At 44.9% G+C, this 18,433-nt stretch overlaps 1 protein-coding gene across 1 annotated transcript in view; it reads left to right on the top strand.

Annotated features, from left to right (window-relative positions):
• Eddm13 (epididymal protein 13) overlaps positions 1–15,911 on the top strand; it is a 34,311-nt gene extending 18,400 nt beyond the window's left edge. The window contains exons 3-6 of the mRNA XM_045133321.1: positions 1,667–1,717; positions 5,743–5,776; positions 7,817–8,014; positions 15,689–15,911. Of these exons, the coding sequence (XP_044989256.1) occupies positions 1,667–1,717; positions 5,743–5,776; positions 7,817–8,014; positions 15,689–15,911 (506 nt within the window). The remainder of the gene's footprint in view (positions 1–1,666; positions 1,718–5,742; positions 5,777–7,816; positions 8,015–15,688) is intronic.
• The last annotated feature ends 2,522 nt before the right edge of the window (positions 15,912–18,433 follow it).

The following is an 18,433-nucleotide window of genomic DNA, read 5'->3' as shown; positions in this document are numbered from 1 at the left end:
AATGCTAATGATATTATAGTGACGTCGTGGTTTTTGGAGGATGCAGACCTGCTGTCAGTGCGTATATGGGGGAAATGCCCTGGTGCTTTAATTTCACATATAGTAAAAACAACCCATTGCATTTACCTTCGTGTTGCTGGTGCAGAGCACCTGACCAAAAGTAGTATATGGAAGAAGTTATTTATTTTGGCTTTCAGACTCCATGATGACAGGAGAAAGGGCGGACCCATAAGTCTGCCCCGAATAACACACCTCCTCCAGCAAGGCTCCGCCTCCCAAATTGCCATCAGCTTGGAACCAAGCATTCAGAACACATGAGTTCACAGAGGACACTTCATTCAAACTATCACACAACCTAACTGCGTCTTCAAGGCCGTCTGACTACAAAGTGACATTGTAATCACCAGGAGACACAGCTACAGCTGTATTTGGTTACCTCTGACTTCTTGCTTACCTTTTGTCAGTACCACACACATTTCAGTGATGCATTCCTGATACGCCCATAGCTCCCGAATATCTTGCGATGATGCCCCAGCCATCTTCATTTGAGGAGGTGTATTCTATGTTCATCTACTGACCTGGTTTTCAGACCATAGTGCTTGAGTAACATTTGGCTACAAATAGAAATTAAATAACATTAGAGGCAAATGATTCCTTATGTAATTGAGTGGAACAAGGGACAAGGGGTTGGTGAAATTATCAAGGAAACTCTAAATCGTTTAAATTTCAATTTACTTTTTTTGAGAGAGAAAATAGGCATGCTAGGGCCTCCAGCCACTGCAAATGAACTCAAGGCTCTTGGGCCAACTTTTGCATCTGGCTTACATAGGTACCCAGGAATTGAACCTGGGTCATTAGGCTTCATAGGCAAGTGTCTCAACCATGAAGCCATCTCTCCAGCCCTAAATCTTTTTGTTTTTGTTTTTGTTTTTTTCTATGTAGGGACTCACTCTAGCTCAGGATGACCTGGAATTCACTATGTAGTCTCAGGGTGGCTTCCAACTCATGGCAACCCTCCTACCTCTGCCTCCCAAGTGCTAGGATTAAAGGTGTACACCACCATGCCTGGCCTAAATCTTCAAAAAAAATTTTTTGTTCATTTTTTATTTATTTGAAAGTGACAGAGAGAGAGGGAGAGAAAGAGACAGATAGAGAGAGAATGGGCACGCCAGGGCTTCCAGCCACTGCAAACGAACTCCAGACGCATGCGCCCCCTTGTGCATCTGGCTAATGTGGGTCCTGGGGAAATGAGCCTCGAACCGGGGTTCTTAGGCTTCACAGGCAAGCACTTAACCGCTAAGCCATCTCTCCAGCCCCTAAATCTTTTTTAATTAACTAATTTATTCGCAAACAGAAAGACAGAGAGAGAGGCAGGGAAAGAGAGAGAGAGAACGGGCATGCCAGGAACTTTTGCCACTGCAAACTTGCATGTGCCACTTTGTGCATCTGGTTATACGTGGGTGTTGGAGAGTCAAACCTGGGCCGTCAGGCTTTGCAAGCAGGTGCATTTAACCACTGGTCCACCTCTCCAGCTCAGAAACTTCAAATCTTATCAGAAATGCTGTAACCACACTTCCCTAAGAAGAAAGTTGGCTAAATCTGTGGAGCTAGGAAAGTCCACGAGTTGGGATTTTATTTGTGTCTCATTTGTTGTGCATGTTGATAGCATCTGTTCTGTTTTCTTCCTCAGGGCTAATGAGCAGACTGAGCCCAGATGGTAAGTGTTGGCTTACGTCTCTGGTACTGGTCTTTCCCTGCTCTTACCGACAGACAGATGACCCGCGCCTCGTGATTCTACAGAACGCTTTGGATACTCCCCAGTCCCGTGTTTTCTTTACTTGATCTTTTTTTCTTTTTCCTATATGTATTGTGCATTGTGCATGTGTATGTATGCATGCTTATATGTGTGTGGGCACACGTGAGTGTGTGTGTGTGCACACGTGTGTGGAGACCAGAGGTTGATCCTGGGCATCTTCCTCAATTGCTCTCCACCTTGTTTATTTACTGTTTAAATTTTTTTTTTTAACTTATTTGCAAGGAGAGAAAGAGAGAGAATGGGTGCTGAAGCTTCTAACTGCTGCAAACAATCTCCAAATGCATGTGCCACTTTGTGCATCTGGCTTTACATGGATACTGGGGAATTGAGCCCAGGTTATTAGGCTTTGCAGGCAAGTGTCTTAATCCCTGAGCCATCTTTCCCAGCCTTTGTTTTTAAAACGTTATTTTATCTGTGTGTGTGTGTGTGAGAGAGAGAGAGAGAGAGAGGGAAGAGAAAGGCAGATAGAAAGAGAGAATGAGCATGTCAGGGCCTTCAGACACTGCAAATGAACTCCAGACACATGTATCACCTTACGCATCTGGCTTACATGGGTCCTGAGGGATAGAACCTGGGTCCTTTGGCTTTGTAGGCAAGCACCTTAACAGCTAAGCCATCTCTCCAGCACTGTGTTTTTGTTTTTTAATTCAAGAGTGAGAGAGCAAGAGAGAATAAGAGAGAGAATTGGCATGCCAGAGCCTCAAGCCACTGCAATTGAACTCCAGACATGTGTACCCCCTTGTACACATGTGCAATGGGGTACACTCCCATCACTGTGTGTCTGGCTTATGAGGGACCTGGAGAGTCAGCTTTGCAGGCAAGTGCCATAAGTGCTAAGCCATCGCTCCAGCCCTAGAAGCAATACTTTAAAAAAAAATTATTTATTTGAGAGAGAAAAAGAGATAGACACACACACACACACAGAGAATAGGCATGCCAGGGCCTCCTGCCACTGCAAACAGACTCTAGACACACAGTCCATTTTGTGCTTTTGGCTTTATGTGGGTACTTGGGAATCAAACCAGGGCCATCATGCATTGCAAGCAAGTGCCTTTAACCACTGAGCCATTTCTCCAGCCCCAGAAACAACACTTGAAATATTTTCATGTGTTCTCACTAGAAACACTCCTGTCTACATATCCATGTCCTTAATGTTTTGAGTTAAAAAAAAAATTATACATTGCAGGAGGTTGGAAATGTAGGTTAATTGGTAGAGAGCCTGCCTGATGTGCACCAGGCCCTGGGTTTGATATCCAGCACCACAAAAAATGGTGCATGCTCGTAATCCAATTACTTAGGGGATGGAGGCAGCAAGATCAGGAGTCCAAGGCTATCCTTGGCTACATACCAAATTTGAGCTCATCCCGGAGTTTATGAGACCCTGTCTCAAAAGAAGAAAAAATCAGGCTAGGGATGTAACTCGATTGATAGAGTGCTTGACTCCCATGCATGAGGCCCTGTGTTTGATCCTTAGTACATACCCACAATCCCAGTACTCGGGAGGCTGAGGCAGGAGGATCTTGAGTTTGAGGACAGCCGATTCTCCAGTACCCATGTAAAGCCCAGACGCACAAAGTGGCATATGTGCCTGGAGTTCATTTGCGAGGCCCTAATGAGCCCATTCTTCAGCCCTTCCCCCCACTTTGCTGGGTGTGGTGGCGCACACCTTTAATCCCAGCATTTGAGAGGCAGAGGTAGGAGGATCACCATGAGTTCAAGGCCAGCCTGAGACTACATAGTGAATTCCAGGTCAGCCTGGGCTAGAGTGAGATTACCTCAGAAGTCAAAAAGACCCCCCCAAATTAATTAAGCACCTTAAATGAGCTCATGATACCCCTAAGAGGGGGAGATGCCATGACAATCAGGCTGACCAGTCCATCTTTGTTTGCCCAGAAGTCTCCAGCTTTAGCAGATATCTTGCATCCTGAGAGCCTTTGTAGTACCTGGAAAACTACAGTGTTTGGTCTCCCGGCCATGATTCCACAGTTAGGATTTTTGTTTAGAGAGAGAGACACTGACAGAAACAGAGAGGGAAAAAGAGAGATAATTGACAAGCTGGGTCCTCAGCCACTGAAATCAAACTCCAGATGCTTGTGCCACCTAGTGGGCATGTACAACCTTTCACTTGCCTCACCTTTGTGCATCTGGCTTATGTGGGATCTGGAAAGTAGAACATGGGTCCTTAGGCTTCCCAGCCAAGCTCCTTAACTGCTGACCCATCTCTCCACAGTTTTACAAGGTCACATTAGCCCAAGCTAGTCTTGGACAAGTGCTGGGATTCCAGGTGTTCACCACCACACCTGCCTATGATTCTGTTTTTATGATGAGACCGAGGCTGGATGTGACAGAAGGACGGTTTGAACACAAGTCCTGTCTGTTCACAGCACTTCTTTGTTCTCAGCATGAAGTCTGTTGTCTTTAGGATTCCCCACATGGGCGGCGAGGGAAATGGCTCAGTGGGTGAAGTGCTTGCCACACAAGCATGAGGACCTGAGTTCAGTTCCCCAGTTCACCTCTGTAAAAGCCAGGTGTGGCAGCACATGCTTGCAATCCCATTGCTGGTGAGGCAGAGTTTCAGGTTTCATCTAGCTGGTTCAGTGAGCTCCAGGTTCAGTGAGAGATCCTGTCTGAAAACATAAGGTGGAGGACTGGGGAGATGGCTCAGAAGTTAAAGGCACTTGCCTGCAAAGCCTGCAGGCCCAGGTTTGATTCCCCAGTACCCATATAAAACCAGAAGCACTAAGAGGTGCACATTTCTGGAGTTCATTTGCAGCATCAGGTGGCCCCCGGTAGCCCTCTCTGTCCATTCTCTCTCCCCTCCGTCTCTGCTTGAAAATAAATAAAAATATTTCAAAATATTTTTGAAATAGGTGAAATATTTTGAAAAGGTGGAGGACTGGAGAGATGGCTTAGCAATTAAGACACTTGCCCGTAAAGCCTAAGAACCTAGGTTTGATTCTCTAGTACCCATATAAGTCAAATACACAAGGTGGCAAATGCATCTGGAGTTCGTTTGCAGTGACTGGAGGCCCTGGTGTGCCCATTCTCTCTCTCTCTCTCTCTGCCTTCTTTCTTTCCTTATTCCCTCTCTCCTTTCCTCCCTCCCTTTTTTCCTTCCTTCCTTCCTCCCCCCTCTCAAATAAGTTAAAATAAAATAAGAGGGCTGGAGAGATAGATCATCAGTTAAGGCACCTACTTGCTTGAGACGTCAAAGGACACAGTTTTGATTCCCCAGGACCCACGTAAGCCACATGCACAAGGTGGCACATGCATCTGGAGTTCATTTGCAGCAGCTGGAGGCCCCTGGTGTGCCGATTCTCTCTATCTGCATCTTTCTCCCTCAAATAAATAAATAAATAAATTAAAAAAAAAAAAAAGATAAGGTGAGCTTGGCATGGTGGCGCACGCCTTTAATCCCAGCGCTCAGGAGGCAGAGGTAGGAGGAGTGCCATGAGTTCGAGGCCACCCTGAGACTACATAGTGAATTCCAGGTCAGCCTGAGCTACAGTGAGCCCCGACCTGGAAAAACCAAAAAAAAGTGGAGAAAGACTGAGGAAGACACAAGATGTTGACCTCCGACCTACACATGCCCACACATACGTGTGCATGCACACACACACACACACACACACACGCACACACACGCACGCAGGCACGCACTGGTATATGTGCCCCCTACACACAATCACTTGCAAAACAAAGACTACCCATGTGTCTTTTTTTTTTTTTTTTTCACTATCCAGCCCTGAAACCATCCAACCATACCGTGCAGCACAGTGATCTTGGCGCCCTTCCTGCCCCGCCCTGCCTCCCACTCTCCCGTTAGACCCGCGCCCACATTCCCCGCCTTGCCCGGGGGCTTCCCTCTTGCCCCTCCCGTGGTTTTCGTGTTTTTGCCACCCAGGTAACCCCTGCTCATCTTTCAGGTTTCAGACAAAACATCATTTCCTCTTCCAAGACGCCTTCCCAGACACCCCCTCAAGCTTAGCAATTGCCGCCCCTTGACAGGTGCAGGCCGCCCCGCTTCATGATGACTTTGTTCCTGCTTCTCTGACGGGACTCCACGTGCTGAGCCCATGGGCATGACCTCCTGTGCTCTCCGGTGGGGGCCATTTCCCCCACACCGTGCTTTTGCCCAGCACACAGCAGGTGCTGTGTAAGTGTTTATTAGGAGAAAGAGTGGCCACAGGCCGGAGTCGCTGTCTTCACCTGTAAAATGTATGTATGTATGTATGTATGTATGTATGTATGTATGTATGTATGTGTGTGTATGTATGTATATTTCTCTCTGCAACGGTCCTCTCCTCTGGGCTCTATGGGCCAGGGATGTTTATTTGGCCATGTCTAGGGCTGAGTAGATCTTAACACCTTTTTCTCTCTTTGCCCTGCATCTCCACTGGATCCTGGATGTCGACATTCCTGCTTCCAGATAGGACAGAGGAAGAGAGTAAGTACTGTGACAGCTTATGACCCTACAAGCAGATTCTCACGGCCCTTTCTGGGTGTGGCCGTTTCTTGGCTTCCCCCTCTTCCTCACCAGTGAGGCAAGACTGGGACCCAAGGGCTTGGCTGGCTCAGAGGTTCTGCAGATATGATCTCCACTTCAAGTTAGTTTCACAAAACACAATAACAATTTTTTAATTGATTTATTTTCTTGAAAGAGAGAGAGAAGGGGAGGGAAGGAGAGAAAGAAAGAGGCACATAGATAGAGAGAGAGAGAATGGGTACGTCAGGGCCTCCAGCCACTGTAAACAAACTCCAGATATATGTGCCGACTTGTGGATCTGTCTTATATGGATACTGAGGATTCGAACCTGAATCCTTCGGCTTTGCAGGCAAGTGCCTTAATCGCTAAGCCATCTCTCCAGCCCAATAACAAGTTTTAACTGCTCTTAAAATGTTTAATTAAGTATGAATGGAAAATATCAGGGGTAGAAAGTGCTCACATTCATTCTACTATCTTGCTTACTCTTTTCCATATTGACTCCTTCATGGCTGATTCTGTCACATTCTTCAGTTAAAAGTAAGTTATTTTTCCTTTCCTTTGGGGAGTTTTAGATGTTTCCAGATGCTGGGAAGGAGGAACAGGAAGAAGAATGGAGCCAGGCATAATGGTGTAATCCCAATTAGGAGGCAGTGGCGGGAGGATCAGGAGTTCAAGATCAGCCTTTGCTACATACTGATGTTGAGGCCAGTTAATTTATTGTATTTTATTTTTGAGTGAGGGAGAGAGGGAGGGAGGGAGAGAATGGGCACACCAGGGCCTTTCAGCCACTGTGAAGGAGCTCCAGATGCCTGCGCCCCCTTGTGGCACACGTGTGACATTGTGTGCTTGGGTCACTGTACATCTGGCTACCTGGGAACATGCATTCTTAGGCTTAACGGGCAAGTGCCTTAACCACTAAGCCATCTCTCCAGCCCGGAGGCCAGAAAATCCAGAAGTGACCCTGTCTTAAAAAAAAAAAAAAAAGTCAAAAAAAAAATACAAAAAAGAAGAAAGTGGCACATGCCTTTAATTCCAGCACTCTGAGGCTTAGGCAGGAAGATCACTGTGAGTTTGAGGCCACCCTGAGACTACATAGTGAATTCCAGATCAGCCTGGGCTACAGTGAGACCCTATGCTTGGGAGGAAGAAAAAAAATCAGGGCTGGGAGAGATGGCTTATAGGTTAAGGCACTTGCAAAGCCAAAGAACCTTGGTTCGACTCCCCAGTACCTGTGTAAGCCATGGCACATGCGTTTTGGAGTTCATTTGCAGTGCCCATTCTCTCTCTCTCTCTCTCTCCCTCTTTCCCTCTCTCAAATAAATAAATATTTTTTAAACCTTCATTAAAAAACAACAACAAATAAACCAAGCAGGAGCCAGGTGTTCCTTCCTGGAGCATACCCCTCCTGAATAAAAAGAGGGGTGCAGATTGAGGGATGCTTGTCTGATAACCTTGAAATATCTGGGTGATGAAACTGCAGGGAATTCTGCCCTGGGATGAATGTGTCTCTACAGGAGTCAGGGGTCCCCGACATCCAAGGTCTCTCGGTCCTTGGCTCTGGCTCTGCGGGTTGAGCGAGAGATCCTGCCGCCTGATTCTGGGGTGGGTCTCTGCTGGGGCCTGCCCGAGGTCATTAACACCCCCTCCTCTCTGGTTCTTGCTGCTGGTGGTTCCCATCAACTCCACCTGTCCGCGGTGCTCACGTCTCTACAGTAGTGAAGCGGAAGTTCTCAGTCTCTGCCTTCTGTTTGATTCCTCTCTTTTTTTTTCCCTAAAAGTTATTTATTTATTTATTTATTTCTCTATCTGCTGGGGGGGTGGGTATGGGCACACAAGGGCCTTTATCCACTGCAAATGAACTCCCGATGCATGCACTACTTTATGCATCTAGCTTTAGGTGGTAACTGGGGAATCAAACCTGAGCTGCCAAGCAAGTGCCTTTAACCTTTGAGCCACCTCTCCAGCCCTAGGCTCTCTTTTTTATTGATTTTGGTTTTTTCTTTTCTTTTCCTGAGGAAAGGATTCACTCTAGCCTAGACTGACCTGGAACTCACTCTAGTCCTAGGCTGACCTTGAACTCAGAGAAATTCTCCTACCTCTGCCCCCCAAGTACTGGAATTAAAAGTGTGTGCCACCACACCCAGCTAGGTTCTTCTTTTCTTAAAAAATTTTTCATTAAGCCGGGCGTGGTGGCACACACCTTTAATCCTAGCACTTGGGAGGCAGAGGTAGGAGGACTGCCATGAGTTCAAAGTCACCCTGAGACTCCACAGTGAATTCCAGGTCAGCCTGGATAAGGGCGAGACCCCACCTCAAAAAAATAAAAAAAAATTAATTTGATAATTTTCATATTCATAATGTATTTTTATTATTAAGAACATAGTATGTATGGCTACATCATGTGTTGGTACCATCCTTTCCTTCATTCCTGCCTCCATTCAGCATGGGACTCTCTTCAGTGGGGTCGCTGGTGTTCTCCATGGGCTTGTGGGTATATAATGTGCATTTTTAAAATTGATTATTTGTGTGTGTGAATGAGCAAGCAAGAGAGAGAGAGAAAATGTGCATGCCAGGGTCTCTAGCCACTGCTAACAAGCTTCAGATGCATGCACCACCATGTGCATCTGCCTTACATGGGTTCTGAGTAATCAAACCTGGGTCCTTGGGTTTAATAGCAAGCGCCTTAGCTGCTAAGCTATCTCTCTAGCCCCATAATGTATGCTGATCTTAATCCCCTCCTATTGCTTTTTATCATCCCACAATCTCCTACCACTGAATTCCTTATTTTTTCTAGCAAGTTCTTTTTAAACTTGTTTGTTTGTTTGTTTGTTTTGAGGAAGGGTCTCACTTTGGCCCAGGCTGACCTGGAATTCACTATGTTAGTCTCAGGATGGTGCTGAACGAATGGTGATCCTCCTACCTCTGCCTCCCAAGTGCTGGGATTAAAGGTGTGCACTACCATGCCAGGCTTAAACTTTTTTTTTTTTTTTTTTTTTTTTTTTGAGGTAGGGTCTCACTGTAGCTCAGGCTGACCTGGAGTTCACTATGTAGTCTCAGGGTGGCCTTGAACTCATGGCAATCCTCCTACCTCTGCCTCCTAAATTCTGGGATTAAAGGCATACTCCACCATGCTCAGCTTTATTTTTTATTTTTACTTACTTGAGAGAGAGAAAGAGAGAGAGAGACAGAGAGAAAGAGAGAGAATGGGCCTGCCAAGCCTCCAGCCATTGCAAACGAACTCCAGACGTGTGCACCACATTGTGCATCTTGCTTACATGGGTATGGGTCCTGGGGAATCAAACCTGGAAGCACCTTAAGCACTAAGCCATCCCTCCAGCCCTGGCTAAACTTTTTATCTACAATTTCTATCCATGTAGACAAAATACCAAGATCATAATCTCTTCCCATCACCTTCCCTGTCCTCCTCCCAAATCCCACCTCCACCGAATCCCTCTCCTTTACAAATACTTTCTTTCATCATTATTATTATATTGTTATTATTTTGGTTTTTCGAGGTAGGGTCTCACTCTAGCCCAGGCTGACCTGGAATTCACTATGTAGTCTCAATGTGGCCTCAAATTCATGGCAATCCAACTACCTCAGCCTGAGTGCCGGGATTAAAGACGTGCACCACCATGCGCAGCATCTTTCTTCTGTTTTGATGTCATCATTTTTTCCCTCCTTTACGCAGGTCTTATGTAGGTAGCATCAGCCACTGTGAGGCCATGAATGCTCTGGCCACTCTGCGTTTGGAAGACAGTGTTGCAAAGCACTCCTCCCCTTCTTCAGTCTCTTATGTCCTTTCTGCCACCTCTTTGGCTTAGTAAGGCGCTCCTCATCCCTGACAAGAGGCTTACTTTTAGCCCAGGGACTGGGGGTCCTGGGGGGGGGGGTGATGGGGAGGCTATATTGCTTTCAACTTCAAAACAAAAAAGCAAGGCTGGGGAGATGGCTCAGTAGTTGAGGGCACTTGAATGCAACACCTGCAGCTCAGGTTCAATGCCCCAGACCCCATGTAAAGCTAGATGCACAATGTGACAGATATATCTACAGTTTGTGTGCAGCAGCAAGAGGCCCTGACACACCTGTTCCCCACTCTCATTAATAAATAAATGTTAAGGACTTCCGGTTAAGATAGCAGTGTAGGTACCACGCCAAAGCAGCCTAGGGTGGAAAAAGACCAAAAAAACTCAGCAAAATACACACTTTTACTAAAAAGCGAGGTGTATAGGAAATTGAAATGGCGGTGGAAAAGTAGGAGAGATCCAGAGCATCCAGAGCCCGCACAGGCTGGCAAAAGCGGCCCCGGCAGGTCCCCCAACTGTGGTGGTGGCAGTACACCAGAAAGCCACCAGGCTCTGCCTGAGCCACAGGAAAAGCCAGGTGCGGGGAGCTTCCACTCACACTGGCACTCTCCGCAGCTCAAGAAATGTGAAGGGAGAGTGGCAGTGAGCAACGGAGGAGCAGATCACAAGGTAGAAAAACACGTGGAACAGCAAGAGAACTGGAGCAGCTGCGGCTTCCTCCCCTCCCCCACCACCTGTGCCCAGCTCCAGCAAACAGAGCAGCGGTCCGGGACCCGGCCACGCCAACTTGAGCCAACAGCATGACCCAAGCAGGAGCAGAGTCCGGCAGCAACATCAGTGGCTCCAGCACCAGCAACAGTGGCCCCAGTGGCAGCAGATCCAGCAGTGGCAGCTTCAGCGGCAGCAGCAGCAGCTTCAGTGGTAGCAGCAGCAGCTCCAGCAGCAGCAGCAGCTTCAGAGGCAGCAGTGATGGATCCAGCAGTGGCAGCTACAGCAGCAGCAGCCGTAATGAAGGATCCAGCAGCAGCAACTTCAGCAGCAGCAGTAGTGGTTCCAGCACTGGGGGTGCTGATCTGCAGGCCCACAGTTGCCAGGCTCGGTTTGCCCCACAGGAAAAGCCAATGCCCAGCTCCAGAAATCAGAATAGTAGCCCAACGACCCAGCCAGCAACTTGACTGAGACCAAAATCATCCAAAAAGTAACTGGGATAGCACCAGGGAAGGGTCTCACTTGGTCACAAGCTGACTTGGATCCCTCAAAAAACCAGAAATCTTAACTGCTTTGTTGATAGAGGATCTGGTTGTTATAATACCTACTGTTACATAAATACTCAGTACTGTTTTTGATTGAATGTGTATAGTGTTTAGTTAAATTTTAGAATCTACCTATATTTTATTCCACTCAGCCTACTTGAATACTCCCATAGCAGGGAAACTCAACCCCTAGGAACACCTTTGTAGATAGTCTGAGAGTCTTAAGAGCCACACCTAACAACTTAAGCACCTACCCTGAAAATATATAACATCAAATCAATTGATACAGCTAAGAATACCCAGCTAGCTAGAAAATCCAAGCATTAACTTAATCCAAGATGCAAAAATATACATTATAACACAACAAACACTAAAAGGCAAGACAATATAAATCCACCTAAAAGTATTAATGCATCAGAAATGTCCTCCAGTGAGAAAGAGTTAGAGGAAATGCCTGAGAAAGAGTTCAAAAGAATGATTGTAAATATGTTCAAAGAAGTCAAAGAACAAATCAAAGGAGTCAAAGAGGAAATCAAAGGAATCAAAGAAGACACGGGACACCAATTTCATGAAATAAAGAAAGCAATACAAGACATAAATAAGGAAATAGAAATGATAAAGAAAAACCAGTCAGAATTACTAGCAATGAAGAACACAGCTAATGAAATAAAAAAAAACTCTAGAAAATCTCACCAGTAGAACGGATGAAGGAGAGAACAGAATATCTACACTAGAAGACCAGGTGGCAGATTTAATACAGTCCAACAAAGAGAAGGACGAACTAATGGAAAAGTATGAGTGGGAATTTCAAGATATTCGGGACACTATGAAAAGATCCAATATAAGAATTCAGGGCATAGTAGAAGGAGAAGAATTCCACTCCAAAGGCATAGTAGGTGTCTTCAACAAAATCATAAAAGAAAATTTCCCCCAAATTGGGAAAGAGGTGCCAATGCAGATACAGGAAGCCTTTAAAACCCCAGCCAGACAAAACCTGGAAAGAACCTCTCCTCACCATATTATAAACAAACTACCAAACACACAAACCAACAAAAAGTATTGAAAGCAGTTAGAGAGAAAAATCAAGTTACCTACAAAGGCAAGCCCATCAGGATTACAGCAGATTGCTCAACACAAACTTCAAAAGCCAGAAGGGCTTGGAGTGATGTATTCCAAGTTCTGAAAGATAACAACTGTCAACCAAGGTTACTTTATCCTGCAAAGCTATCCATTCAAATAGATGGAGAAATAATAAGGACATTCCATGACAAAAGTAGGTTAAAGGAGTATTTGAAGACAAAACCAGCTCTACAGAAAATACTTGAAAGAATCCTCCATTCTGAAGAAAAAGAAAAGCACACATATAAGGAACCTAGAAAAAAGCAAGCAATACTCAAATACTAGTTAACACAAAAGAGCAAACCGGAACCACAAAAAAAAAAAAAGGCAAACATAAATACACACCTTTCAATAATATCTCTAAATATCAACGGCCTCAATGCCCCAACCAAAAGACATAGGTTTGCAGACTGGGTTAAAAAGCAGGATCCTACAATTTGTTGTCTCCAAGAAACTCACGTTTCTACAAAGGATAGACATTATCTTAGGGTGAAAGGTTGGAAAATGGTGTTTCAAGCAAATGGGCCTAGAAAACAAGCAGGGTTGCTATCCTAGTATGTGACAAGGTAGACTTCAATCCAACGTTAGTCAAAAAAAAATAAGGAAGGTCACTTTATATTGATTAAGGGCACACTCCAACAGGAGGACATTACAATCCTAAACATATATGCACCTAACAAGAGGGCTCCCAAATTCATCAAACAAACACTATTAGAACTAAGGTCACAGATAACACCAAACACAGTGGTGGTGGGGGACTTTAACACCCCACTCTCATCAATTGACAGGTCTTCCCAGGAAAAAACAAACAGAGAGACATCTGGAATAAATGAGGTCATAGAAGGAATGGACCTAACAGATATATACAGGACATTTCATCCAAATGCTTCAGAATATATATTCTTCTCAGCAGCACATGGAACATTCTCTAAAATAGACCATATATTAGGACACAAAGCAAATCTTAACTAATTCAGGAAAATTGAAATAATTCCTTGCATTCTATCTGACTACAATGGAATTAAACTACAAATCAATATCAAGAAAGGCTATGGAACATACACAAAATCATGGAAACTAAACAATACCCTACTACATGATGAAAGGGTCAATGAAGAAATCAATAAGGAAATCAAAAAATTTATAGAGTTAAATGATAATGAGAACACAACATACCAAATTCTCTGGGACAAAATGAAGGCAGTCCTAAGAAGTAAATTTATAGCTTTAAATGCCTATATTAAGAAATTAGAGGGGTTGGAGAGGTGGCTTAGTGGTTAAGTGCTTGCCTGTGAAGCCTAAGGACTCTAGTTCAAGGCTCAATTCCCCAGGACCCACATTAGCCAGATGCACAAGGGGGCGAATGCACCTGGAGTTCGTTTGCACTGGCTGGAAGCCCTGGCACGCCCACTCTCCTCTCTCTCTCTCTCTGCCTCTTTCTCTCTCTGTCTGTCGTTCTCAAATAAATTTTTAAAAAATTAAAAAAAAAAAAAGAAATTAGAAAGGTTGCAAGTAAATGACCTAATGCTTCACCTTAAAGCCTTGGAAAAAGAAGAACGAGGCAAACCAAAAATCAGTAGACAGGAAGAAATAATAAAGATTAGGGCAGAAATTAATGAAATAGAAACAAAAAAAAAATCCAAAAAATTAATGAAACAAAAAGTTGGTTGTTTGAAAGGATAAACAAGATTGATAAACCCTTAGCAATGCTGACCAAAAGAAAGAGAGAAAAGACACAAATAAATAAAATTAGAGATGAAAAAGGTAACATCACAACAGATGCCAGAGAAATTCAAAAAATCATAGGGACATACTATAAAAGCATATACTCCACACAGTATGAAAATCTGAAAGAAATGGATGATTTCCTTGATTTATATGACCTACCTAAATTAAATCAAGATGAGATTAATCACTTAAATAGACCTATAACAAGCATGGAGATCCAAACAGTTATCAATGATCTCCCAACTAAAAAAGCCCAGGCCCAGATGGATTCACTGCTGAATTTTACCAGACCTTCAAGGAAGAGCTAACACCATTGCTTCTCAAGCTTTTCCAGGAAATACAAAAAGAAGGAATCCTACCAAATTCCTTCTATGAGGTCAGCATCACCTTGATACAAAAACAGGCAAAGATAGAACAAAAAAAGAAAATTACAGACCAATCTCCCTCATGAACATTGATGCAAAAATTCTCAGCAAAATATTGGCAAACAAAACAAGAATATATCCAGAAAGATCATTCACCCTGACCAAGTAGGCTTTATCCCAGAGATGCAGGGATGGTTCAATATACGCAAATCTATAAATGTAATACATTATATAAATGGGTTGAAGGACAAAACTCACATGATCATCTCAGTAGACACAGAGAAAGCATTGGACAAAATACAACATCCCTTCATGATAAGTTTTACAGAGGGCTGGGGAGATGGCTTAGCGGTTAAGTGCTTGCCTGTGAAGCCTAAGGACCCCGGTTCGAGGCTCGGTTCCCCAGGTCCCACGTTAGCCAGATGCACAAGGGGGCGCACGCGTCTGGAGTTCGTTTGCAGAGGCTGGAAGCCCTGGCGTGCCCATTCTCTCTCTCTCTCTCCCTCTATCTGTCTTTCTCTCTGTGTCTGTCGCTCTCAAATAAGTTAAAAAAAAAAATTTTTTTTAAATATTAAAAAAAAAAAGGACAGTTTAGCTGGGCATAGTGGTGCATGCCTTTAATCCCAGCACCCAGGAGGCAGAGGTAGGAGGATCACCATGAGTTCGAGGCCACCCTGAGACTATATCGTGAATTCCAGGTCAGCCTGAGCTAGACTGAGACCCTACCTCGAAAAACCAAAAAATATAAAATAAAATAAAAAATAAGAAGACAGTTGTTGAGTCTATAACAGAGGGGTAGGTTTGCTAAGAGATTAGGGAATATGCAGGTCTGACTCAGTGATGCCTGGATGTGAGGAGAGAGGACCGAACAAGAAGACAATCTAAGCCAGGCATGGCGGCGCACGCCTTGATCCCAGCATTCAGGAAGCAGAGGTAGGAGGATCACCATGAGTTTGAGGCCACCCTGAGACTACATAGTGAATTCCAGGGCAGCCTGGACTAGAGTGAGACCCTACCTCAAAAAAGAAGAAAAAGACAGTCTGCCTGGGGGTTGGGTGGTGACCAAGTGGGGGAGCTGGCCACCACACCCAGTATAGACCGAAGTTCCAACTCAGGAAGCTCATGCGGGTGGGGCTGCGTAGTGCTGTAAGGGCCGAGTTTCTAGAACAGAGGGCCGGTCATCCTCACTGTGAGTCATTCCCAGGGTCCTCTCCAGTGAAGCCTCCCCCAGCCACTCTCACCCCCAAGAGACTCATGAGGAAGAACGGATGGAACTTTCTGAACTGTGCCTACATGGTGATGACATTCTTATTCGTGTCCTGCGACAAAGGAGACTGAGTGAGTATAAGGACCTACCTGAGTTCTCCCTAGCACCCATATCAATGCCAGGTGGGTGTGGCAGCACCCGGAAAGTAGACAGGAGACTCCCAGGGCAGGCTGGCTGGTTAGACCAGCTGAATCAATGATTTGGGGGTTCCACCTCTGGCTTACACACACATACACACATATACCACACACGTGAGTACACATGCACACACAAAACAAGAGAGAAGGGGATGGAGAGATGGCTTAGCAGTTAAGGTGCTTACCTGCAAAGCCAAACAACCCAGGTTCGATTCCCCAATAACTGAGTAAACCAGATGCACAAGGTGGTGCATGCATCTGGAGTTCGTGTGCAGTGGCTAGAGGCCTTGGCATGCCCATTTTATATATATATATATACACACATACACATATATATATATTATATATATATATTATATAATATATATATGTATGTGTGTATATATATATATATATATATATATATGATTTTGTTGTTGTTTTTTGAGGTAGGGCCTCACTCTAATCCAGGCTGACCTGGAATTCACTATTCAGGATGGCCTTGAACTCATGGCAATCCTTCTACCTCTGCCTCCCAAATGCTGGGATTAAAGGTGTGCGCCACCACGCCCAGCTTAAAAAAAATATTCATTTTTTTTATCTATTTGAGAGAGAGAGAGATAAAATGGGCACACCAGGGCCTTCAGCTGCTGCAAACAAAATCCAGACGCATGCGCCACCTTGTGCATCTGGTGTACGTGGGTCCTAGGGAATTGAACTTGGTTCCTTTGACTTTTCAGGCAAGCCCCTTAACCACTAAGCCATCTCTCCAGCCCTAAAATATTTTTAAAAATTTAAAAGAACAAAAGAAAGGAAAGCAGAAATCATTTATCGTTTCTTTGGTTCAGTGGTATTCAATTTGTGTGGTGAGGTTTTGTTTCTATTGGGCTTTTTTGTTTTGTTTTGTTTTTGTTTTTGAGATGTAGCTTTTTGTTTTGTTTTGGAGTTCTCACATTGCTTAGTCTGGCCTCCAACTTTCTAAGTAGCCAAGATGGCCTCAAATTTCTTCATTTCTCCACCTTCCAAATGCTGGAATAACAGGTGTGTGCCAACCCACGTGGTTTATTAGGCACTAGGGTTGAAATCCAGGGTTTCATGATTGCCAGGCAAGCACTCTACAGACTGAGATACATTCCCAGCCCCAGTTTGAGCTGATAGCTGTGAGCAGAACATGGAGGAAATTGGATCCCAGGCAAGGGGTGGAATGGAGAGAGAAAAGGGTTCACAGAAATTCAGGGCAGGATCCTAGAGCAGTAGTGGACACAAGGAGAACCCTATACCTGTAAGGGTTCTACCTGGAGGGCTGGAAAGATGGCTTAGTGGTTTAGGCGCTTGCCTGCTAAGCCAAAGGACTCCGGTTTGATTCCCCAGAACCCACATAAGCCAGATGTGCACAAGATGGCACATGTCTCTGGAGTTTGTTTGCAGTGGCTGATGGCCCTGGTATACCCATTCTCTCTCTCTCTCATAATAAAATAAAAATCAAATATTTTAAAAAGTTCTACCTAGAGATGCTGATGGACTCAAGGAGATGGAGTGATGATAGACTCAAGGGTTGAAGAATACAAACACTTACTCCCAGACATTGACTGGAATCCTGCTTCTCAAATGGGAGGGGAGATGACTTTGTACCCCAAAGGGCTCTCAAGAGTGTCTGGAGAATTTCTGGTGACCACCACTGGAAGTGGGTCGGTGCTTCTGACCCGTAATGGTTAGGGTTGTGGGGGTACCCTCTCGATATGCTCCATCACCTGGGACTAAGAATTATCTAGAAATGTCAGCAGTGTTGAGGTGGAGTCAAACCAGGTGAGAAGACGTCATGTATAGGGATGAGAACTGGCTGGAAGAACGGACCAGTTGTGAGAGCATAGGTGAGGTTAATTCGATCATCACGACCATGATGTGTCACACCACGAGCCAAGGAGGGAGGAGGGCAGGACAGGAGAGGGGACAATGAAGGGAAGAAGAATGACTGTCTCTTTTATTCCTGGGCCACTCCCTCATCATCATCTTCACCCTTCCAAGTGTTACTGCCACTACTGTAACCCAGAACTGGATATCAGGTATGTCGCAGGGCAAGGGGCTTTCTGTACTGCTGGCTGGGGGAGGAGAGGTTGGTTCCAACTGTCTGTGATCACAGAGTCACGGAATTGCAGGGGAAATGCAAAGTTCATTCCCCTTCAATTCAACCCAGTGGCATCTGTCACAACCCATGGTGCACACTGCGGGTGACAGGGGTGTGCAGAACTAGAGGGGTTCATTTCTAAATTCACTCAGAAAATTTCAGTTTGGGTTTTTAGGAATTGTGGCAAGATGCATGTAACATAAAAATGCCTAAACTGGTCGTGGTGACGCACACCTTTAATCCAGGAGGCAGAGGTAGGAGGATCGCTGTGAGTTCGAGGCCGCCCTGAGACTACTCCAGGTCAGCCTGAGCTAGACTGAGACCCTACCTCAAAAAACAAACAAAACAATAA

Source organism: Jaculus jaculus, chromosome 14 (genome assembly GCF_020740685.1).
Source record: "Jaculus jaculus isolate mJacJac1 chromosome 14, mJacJac1.mat.Y.cur, whole genome shotgun sequence".
NCBI lineage: Eukaryota > Metazoa > Chordata > Mammalia > Rodentia > Dipodidae > Jaculus > Jaculus jaculus.
This window is presented reverse-complemented; position numbering and strand designations above follow the sequence as displayed.